The sequence below is a fragment of the Pteropus alecto genome, unplaced genomic scaffold, assembly GCF_000325575.1.
Source record: "Pteropus alecto unplaced genomic scaffold, ASM32557v1 scaffold320, whole genome shotgun sequence".
Lineage (NCBI taxonomy): Eukaryota > Metazoa > Chordata > Mammalia > Chiroptera > Pteropodidae > Pteropus > Pteropus alecto.
In genome coordinates this window covers 32,570-41,841 of record NW_006429963.1, presented here as the reverse complement: position 1 = coordinate 41,841, position 9,272 = coordinate 32,570, and the positions used below count along the sequence as shown (strand labels likewise).

The 9,272-nt window shown below is 54.8% G+C and overlaps 1 protein-coding gene across 1 annotated transcript in view; it reads right to left on the bottom strand.

Annotated features, from left to right (window-relative positions):
* The window catches only part of VIPR2 (vasoactive intestinal peptide receptor 2), a 40,585-nt gene extending 35,115 nt beyond the window's left edge, over window positions 1-5,470 (bottom strand). The window contains exons 1-2 of the mRNA XM_015587633.2: window positions 5,171-5,470; window positions 3,943-4,044 (exon numbers count right to left, since the gene is read on the bottom strand). Coding sequence (XP_015443119.1) covers window positions 3,943-4,044; window positions 5,171-5,470 — 402 coding nt within the window. The remainder of the gene's footprint in view (window positions 1-3,942; window positions 4,045-5,170) is intronic.
* Between the last annotated feature and the right edge of the window lie 3,802 nt (window positions 5,471-9,272).

Below are 9,272 nucleotides of genomic sequence, written 5' to 3'. Positions count from 1 at the left end.
TGCCCTGCTCCCCCTCCCTCCCCCCATCCCTGCGCCCCTGTCTCCGCTTCAGCAGCAGGACGAGCAGAACGGGGATGATTTTAGGGGGACCAAGGGTGCAAGTGGAGAGGTCCGCAGGACAGCGAGGGGGGGTGACCCCTTTAGGGAACTGGGGGACAGGGGACAGGACTCCAGGCATGAACGCGATGGTTGTACAACCTGTCTTCTTTGTTAGGTTCCAACCTGAAGATGCCCGAACAAGTGGCAGGGACCCGGCGAGGCCAGCAGCAGGGTTGGGTCCGGGCAGCTGAAAAGAAAACTGGGGTGCGGTTGGGTGGGGGCAGACTGGGCAGGTGGCGGTCTTCAGTCCTGCCTGTCATCTCCCCTCCCCTCCCCCCCCACTCGGAGCCGCAGAGCTGGGCGGGGCTGGGGGTGCAGAGGCCCCGGGTACCCCACCTGCCTCCAAGGCTCTGGCACCTTTGACACCCAGAGGCATTATATCTATCATCTGTCATCTATCTACCTATCTGTCACTTCTGTGCCATCTGTCTATCGTCTGCTGTCCACCTCTCTGTCCAGTGGGACCAGCACCAGGGACCAGGAGCTGGACTCCGGGCGTGCGGCTCGAGGCCTGGAAGCTGACCGACTCTGGGTTCAGTCAGACAAACATTTCTTTTGCTCAGTGTTCAAGCCTGGACAAGCCCAGACATCTCTGAGCCATCTGCCCACTTGTACACGAGATAGTGACCGCCACGCCTCAGAGGCAGCGTGAGGTCAACCAAACGCAAGTGCTGTGTTGCAGCTGCGGGTGAACAGCACCTCAGGCACAGCCGAGACGAGGTCCCCCGTGGGGGTTTCTGGGTGCGCAGAGGGGCACACGGCATGAGAGGCTGTGACAGTGACGGATGCAGGGGGATGGGGGAAGAGAGGGTCTTCCTGGGCGGGGCTTGTGGAGCAGCTGTCTCAGAGGAGATGAGATGGGCGGGTGGCTGAGATCGGGCGTGGCAGCACCCGTCAGCGGGAACACTGGACAGAAGCACCGAGGACAATGGGGACAATGGGCGTGCTGAGGGCTTCGGGGAAGTTCACGGCCAGTTCACGAGGCCTGAGGTCCGGCCACATGTCCTCAGGGCTGGGGCGAGGAGCTTCTCTGAGGGTACCTGTCATGGCAGTTTTGTTTCTGGGCTGCTGTCACTGGCCCCACGAAGCTGAGGCGGCCCCTGATCGTCCTGTGCCGGCGGCCTGTGGAAGCCTTGGTCCCTGCCCCAGCCTCTGGTCACAAGGGCCACACCTACCGAAGGACACCTTGGTCATTTCCCAGTCTTAACAGCTGTGAGTGGAGCCGCTGTGACCGTCCACGTGCAGGCTTCGTGTGACAGTCTTCATCTCCTTTGGGGAGACGCCAGGGCGCATGACCGCGGGGTCGCAGGGTGAGAGCATGCTTAGTTCTGTAAGAAGCCGCCACACTGTCCTCCAGAGCGGCTGCCCCAGGCCGCGTCCCCGCCATCACTGGTGGTGTCCGAGTTCGGATTTTGGCTGTTCCGACGGGCGTGGTGGTGTCTCATTGTTCTAGTTTGCGTTTCCCTGACGACATGTGAAGCAGCTTCATGCACTCGTGGGCCTCTGTCTTCCGCTGAGGTGTCTGTTCAGGTCTGCCAGCAATCGGAGTGAGCGCGGCAGACGGGAGACACGTCGATCTGGTCTGAGGCAGGGTGCCAAGGGTAAGTTTATCAGTTTCATGATTTTGTTGTGACTTTTTTCTCATTTGAGCGTAATTTTGTGATAGCCAGCTTTGTACACTGAAATGCAAAGATTTCTAATTTGGGCCTTTACATTTTTCTTCTGTTTGTCTATATTTTTGCTAAAGTTTTTAAATAATTACTTTATAAACAAAAAAAAAGAGCTATTTTCGAAGTTTTTAATGGAACAGTGTATACTTATAAAATACATAGTCTTCGGTTTAACTTTTTCCTGGAGTTTCTACTCATATTTAGTCCAGGTTTGACAAAGCGCTGCATTTTAAAAACAGCTTTTTCCTCTTTGCTTTTTAAAATCGAGGCGCAAGTTAACGCCGCCAAGGGCACAGCGCGTAAGTGTTCAGCGGAAGCGTTGTATGTACGTGGATGGGGCGGAGCCAACACTTCCAGAGCCCAGGGCTCCGTGGCCCCTCTCCCCATCACCGTCCCAGCCCACGGCCCAGGACAGCTGAGCCAAAGCCACGAGGCAGTGCTGACCGACGATGGCTGGAGCCTGCGCCCCTCATTCTGATGTTCAGTCACACGCCGATCTGCATAGCTGTCTGATCGTTTGAGTCTCACCCTCAGCCGAGCGATAAACCGGGCAAGTGTGGCCGTGACCCACGTTCCTGTTGTCCCCTGGGTGCTGGAGCACAGCCTTCAGCATGGCAGGGTTTGCTGCGTGGTAATTTGCACATTGCTCTCCCCAGCTCGTCTTCAGATACTCGTGCAAAATGGAAAACCCAGTGTCCAAATGATTACCGACTATTCACCAATCAGAAAGTATTTAGTTAGCGCCCAGTATGTGCAAAGCACTTTGTTTCACATTTGAAAAACATTTGAAAAAAAAAAAAATCTCAGAGAACCGGAGGCTTGTGTCACGCCTCATGGAGCTACAGTCTGCAGGGGACAAACGTTCAGTCATTACAGGAAAAGCCATGTTGTCATCAGCGCTTTGTTCCGGTAAACTCGGCCAGCCTGTTACATGGAGTTTAGATGCACTGACCATAAACAAAGCAAATATTGAACTTTAACTCAAATGCTAAGGACATTAACTTGGACACATAATAACTGCAGAAAGAGGATCTGTTAAACTCTCAAAAAAAAGACAAAACCCACATTTCTCCTAAAGAATGTTGTTTACTGAAGTTGAGAGCTTTTTAGCTGATTGCTTTAAAATTTGTCATTCCTCAAACTGGTCCTACCCTGCTTTGATTTTATTTATGCAGTGTTCTCTTCTAGCTTGTAAAGTATGTTTTTGAGTGAGGATTAAAAATAGAATGTGAGGGAAGAGGAAGACACTGAAAAAGCAAAATACAGGTAGAATAATTAAATTATCCCGTGCCTCCGGTCCCCACATCTGGATTCTCAGAAAGGTAATTGGCTTGTCCCCAAGTGGCACCATGTGTAGACGGCTGTAATTGGATTATATGAGATTGGTCAACTTTATACCGTTGGCACCTGTCCCAGGGGTCCCCCAGGAATCCCGGGGCACACGAGCAGCAGCCAGTGTTTATTAGCACCACCAGGATTTCCGTAGCCGGGGGCGGTGTGAGGCCAGGGTGTGGATCTGGGCTCTGAGCAAGGGGTGACCAGGTTCCACCCCTGCAGTGCCGACTCTGGAAGGTGACGTGGCAGGGGTTTGGAGCCCAAGCCCGAGACGGCGCTGTAGTACCTCTCTGTCACAGCAGCGTGACACTTTCCTGTCCCCACACCCCGCCCCCGTCGCAGCACCCACCTCCCCGCAAGGTTCGGACACCACATTGGGCTCCTTTTCTGTCTTCACTTTCTTTCTGGTCGAAGCGTGTTAAAGTGATGTGTGTGCCGTTTTTAGAATGAAAGGCTTGGACTAAATGATTTCTTTCAATTCACAGTGCAAGTTGCCTGCATGTTGTGACATATTTACTGTTAAAGTCAGGTTATCCGTCTACCGGAGAGCGACTGTTTTTAACACAAATCAAGATAATACCTTGCTTCTAATATTTTTAAAACCCTTTCACAGCAAGAAGGAATGTTGCTGATTTCGGAACAGAAACAGTGGGAGCAGGATGATCCAAAGTCCTAAGTTTTAGTAATTTCTAAGAACAAGGTTTCTAGTGCTGGGGAAGAAGGCTGGGAAGTCGCCCCTGTGTCCGCCCCGCCACGGCCCGTGAACCAGACGGCCGCCGGAGGGCGCTCTGAGCCCGCTCCCCGCTCAGGCTCCACCATCGGGGGTGCAGAGCCTCACTCCATACCCAGGAAACATGCCCTGGAAGCAAGCATCCTTGGTCATGCGAACACACGACGCCGTCTCAAACAACTTGAGGTACAACTGAGACTGTGCGTGCCGCTGCGTTTTACCGAAAGGGTGAAAAGCAGGTGGATGCCCCTGGAAAACCGAGGCGAATAGCCGCCAGGCCTTACCAGGAAAAGCTGCGAGCCCACAAGTGCTGTTCGTAACAGAAAGTCGAGTTGTCTTGAGCAATGGGAACTCATCGTGACGCAGGAGCAACACACGAGCGACAAAGGGTGAGTCCCTGTAACCGCACATGCGGTGGGAATCATTCGGCCTCAAAGAGGAAGGAAAGGCGGACACTTCGATCAACTGTGAGGACCTTATGCTGAGAGAAGCCGGTGGCAAAAGGGCGACTCTCGCTCGGTCCCTGGTCCCTTCACCAGGAGGCTCGGAGTGTTCTGGGGGGGGAGGCGGGAATGAGGGTGCGGGGCGAGTTCGCTGCCGAGGGCGGGCGCTGAGGAGCGCGGCGGGGAGCCGGCGCGGCCGAGCCCCGGGCATCGTGGCCGTCTTCACAGCAGACCACGGGCAGCACGGGCAGCACGGGCAGCCAGACGGAGACCCACGTGGGGAAAACGCCTGACCCTATCCCGCCTCATTCTTACACAAAATGCGATACAAGGTGGATTTTATACCTAAACAGAAATTGTGAACAACGCTTCTGGAAGAAAACATAAGAAAATAGCTTTCTGAATGAGAGGTAAGCAAAAAATTCTCTAGACATGAAACAAAACCACAATAAAAAACCCCCACCAATCACCAAAGTGAAATTTCATAAACTAAACTTCATCAAAATCAACAATTTCTGCTTATAATATGCACCTTTAAGAAAAAGAAAGGCAAGCCACGTGGACTGGAAGAAAATATTTGTTTGCAACACACATAATGGACCAAGGACTCCAAAGCCTGCAACGAACTTCGATGAACCAGCAAGAAAAGGACAAACGATGCCAGTGAAAACGGCGAACACCTGAGCAGACATCCCATTTCCCCGTGGCCTCTGCATGATGCCGTATGCACCTGAAACCTAAGAATCCCACCTGTGGACGGCTTAAGGAGTGTGCACAGTGAAGTATAGAGAGAGACGGGTTTATAACGAAAAATGGCGAAAGATTTACCATCTCCATGGCTGACCTCCTGCCGCGTGTCCCCGGCCACTCCGAGGCCTTCAGCCAGCCTTTACCTGTGCTCGGCTTCCCTGTGGCAGCACCCGGGCTCTGGTCACCTCGGGCCGCTGCTGCTGGACTGCCCCCGTCGCTGTGACCCTGGTTCCTCGTACAGACGAGCTTTCTGGAGTTAACGTGTGGGCCTGTCGTCTAGCCCCACTGAGAAGTGACATCTCTGTCCGTGCTGGGACAAGGACGTTGTGGGGACAGCCGTGCAGGGCCTGCTGGCCTCCTGTGTACTTGGGGAGCAGGAGCTGAGTGGGGAGCAGTGACGGCGGTTCTGCCCGCCCGGAAGCTCGGCCGGGGGCCGGGCCCATGGGAGCATGCGTGGCCTGCTGTGCGTGACGTGCGTCTTCACGCGACGTGTGGCAGCTGCATGAGCACCCTCGCCAGCTTGGTTGGAACTACATAGGATTTACCACTGCAAACACACAACAGAATAAAGGTCCGTAACCGGCATGTGATCTCCTGTCAGACTGGCAGACACAGACGCCCCGGCAGAGCCGCAGCTGTGTATGGCCGGGCCTCAGGCTCCCTCCTTCGCTCCTGCAGCCGGCCGGTCAGGAGCAGCTTTGGGGAGGACAGTGGTCAACGCGGTCACAACCGCGGAGTTCCCAGTCCCTTTCCAGCTACGCCCCACCCTGGGGACGTGGTGCCCTGGCTCGAGCTGTCTGGCACCGCCAGCTCTGAGAACAGCCAGCGTGTGCCCAGTGGCTGGAACGTAGAGGGTGCAGTGGGTGGCGGGGTGGCCTCCTGTGCTCGGGCCTGACGACGCCACCTACACCGCTGTGGCACCGGTGCAGCTGCCCTCTGGGGACAGACCTGCTCAGGGCTGGAAGCCACCAACGAGGTCGTAGGCCCCGGGCACGCGAACCAGTCTCCGTCCTTGGACTGGACTGTGAATGGCAGGAACTCTCTGAGTCACTGCTCAAGCTGTCCCTGAGGGGCAGCAGGCCCTGGTCCATCAGGCGGTGCTGAGCTTGGGGACCACGAGGGCCGCGGTGGCAGGGGGTCCCCACAACCATCCAGGGTCCCTGGGGAGGGGACAGATCGCCCACGGGCTCCTGGGGTCCGGCACCAGCCTTTGAATTCGTCCTTCGATGTGATTTGCTGGACCAACCAAAACGTTTACCAAATGTGTTTGTGTTCCCAAAATAGAGGCATGTCCACCCAGACGAAATACAGACGGCTGGGCGCCAGCCGGACTTCACAGACTTCTGGAATTTGTGCAGGATCGAGACGAGGAGAACAAGGTGCGTTTTTCCTGGGAGTCGGAGCCTCACTTGGGTTTAAGTCTTCGGTGGAATGTGTCCCCGTAGCCACCCTCAGCTCGCGGGTCGCCTCTGCAGACTGTGAACTCTGGGGAGGGCCCGTCCTCCCACGCCCAGCCCACCTCCGGGCACTGTCTCAGGACCAGCCTGCGTGGGCGTTCACTAACCAAAGGGCCGCCCAGTGGTCAGTGGCCCCCGGGAAGAACGTGCCGGAGCCCTCCCGCGGCTCCTTTCTCACTCCGTGTGAGGGAGGCCCGGCCCAGTGGCCCAGCGGAACCTTGGTCGGTGGCTGAGAAGAGCCGACCAACCAAGATTCAGCTGGTCCTGGTTCTCAGGCTGCAACCAAAATGCTTTACAGATTCTAATCTAATTTGGAAAGATGCTATTTTAGTGAAATAAATCCACTTCTTCAGAAACTTGAGCTTTGGCTTTGGAGGATATTTCGGCCCAGTCTGTTTTGCTTAGGAATTAGAATTTTTGGCTTGGTGCTTCTGTAATGAGACTTGAGCACTGGGGACAGATCTGCAATCAGTCTCGACAGAATGCGCCTGGACAGGGAGACCCGCTCCATTCTGTGACAAACAAGTTATGGAGGGGTTCGTTCTGACCTCGAGTCTGGGCCTCTCACACTGAAACCTCCAGCATGGTCCTCGGCAGACCCGAAGCCTGGGGGGCGGGACTTCACAAACATGGTGCTGATGGAGAGAAACGTCTTCACAAGTCCCACCAAGTGTTGACAACTAGCCACACGGGTTCGTGGCCTCTGCCTCCAGGTGGCAGCTCAGGGACCAGGACTTGGGCCCCCCCACACCCACCGCGTCGTCCTGGCAAGAGGCGCAGCCACGCTTAACTACCTCAAGTAATTATTAATAATATTATACCTTCTTGTAGTTTTGCAAGCTTTATATTTTGTAAAACACGGTGGCATATGTTACACATTAACGTTTTAAAATATTAACCTAACGGCGTCAGCATGAGGTGTCTGAGCACCGCTCCGGGGAGGATGTGGGCAGCCAAAGTCTCAGAGGGCGCGCCGTGTGAGCAGTGAGGCCGATGAGGTCTGCACGTCTGTGTTTGGAGCGTAGCGGCTACCCGGGTGGAAGTGGCCCGCACACGGTGGGTGGCGGAAGGCCACAGCTCAGGGCAGAGCGGAGCCAGACACGACCTTGTGCTGGCTGCAAGGCCTCAGGCCAGCGCGGTCCCCCAGCTCTCACTGCCCACACTGCTGGGGCTCCCACGAGTCCACGGCCCTCGGATGGTGCCTGCTGGGCGTCCTGCAGGCTGGCCCTGGGCCCCGCCACCAATGGTGGGCAGTGCTGGCCTCCTCTGGAAACAGTGAGCAAGTATTGTCACCTGCTGCCACTGGTGCTAGTAAGTTTTAGTAGATGGAAAAATAAATGAATAAGGAGTCAACGAGTATGAACTTAGATTGCTCAGAACAAATTGATTATGTTTGCTTGGACAGCTCTCTTCTGCGCTCATGACCATAATTTTGTATTAAAAGCTGTTATATTTATGACTATAAAATACTTTTAATAAGAGAATTACATATAGAAGTATTCCATTCTACAAATGACCCCAGATTCAAATTCTGTCAGCATATGGCACTTAAGAGACTCCCCCACAGCCATGGTGTCAAATGGAAAGGCTTTACCTCAGATGAAGCTCTCGGGGTCTGCCCTGCTCTGGCAGGGTAGAGGCTCTGAGCTGGAGAGCCCAGGCCACACTGCCCCCTCTGCGGCCGCCCACCGTGGGCTCTGAGGATAACACGCATCTCTCAGCAGCTTCTGATCAGCATGGCAAGTAGTTCCTGCTCTCGCTCCCCCCGCCGCCGCTCCCGCAATAACCTCCCACGCGAGGTGCTCCACGTTCCTCTCCCTATTCGTGACTGGACGTCCACTCTTCGGGCGACACCAGAAGCCAAGAGTTGCAGGTGGCAGAAGCCAAGAGTTGCAGCGGTCTGGTCCCTGAAGCGGTGAGCTGCCGGTGAGGGACTGTCCTCTTCCTGATGCGGAGGCACACGCTCGGCTCCCCGGTCCTTCAGTTTAAAATGTCGTCGTGCAGAGGTACTGGCATTTTGTGGTGTGTTTGTTATTGTCACCAGCATTACTTTAACTAATACAACCTGGCATTATCCAGGCATTTTGGGTGCAAAAATTAATAAACCACAGATCTACACTCAAAGCATACAGCCTAGTGAGGACAGCGCATAAGTAAACATTTTCTGTGATGGACTAAGTAATGACAAGGACATGCAGACGGTAGTGTCGGATGCCGAAGCGGGCACCGGGCGGAGCCTGGAGCTGCAGGCCTGGGGAAGGGCGCGGCGAAAGGGTGGGGGCTCCGGGGCAGCCTGCGCACGGACGTTCCGTGTGAGCGGGAGGGAGACACTGCTGTGCTGCACGGCTTAAAATGACAACTACCGAGGGACATGCGAGTCACAGTTATAGTGACGGACTGCCACACACGCGTCGGAATGGCTGGAACTAAAAACGAGACGGTGGTGCCCACCGGGACTCAGCCGCCGGAAGTCTCGGACGCGGCTGGTGCGAACGGGAACTGTGCAGACCCTTAGGGCATTGTTGGTAGCTTCTTGTAGAGTTAAACACACACTTTCCACCTCATACAGCAATTCCTCTGCTGTATATTGAACCGACTGAAGTTAACTGATGTTCACATAAACACCTGTCCGCAACATTTAGTGTGGCTTTATTCATCATCACCAAGTTGAGAAGCAACCCAAATGCCCTTCAAATGGTGAATGGATAAATGGCACATCAGTACAATGGAATTCTACCCAGAATGAGAGGACAGGCATACCGACACGTACCACAACATGGTGAGTCTC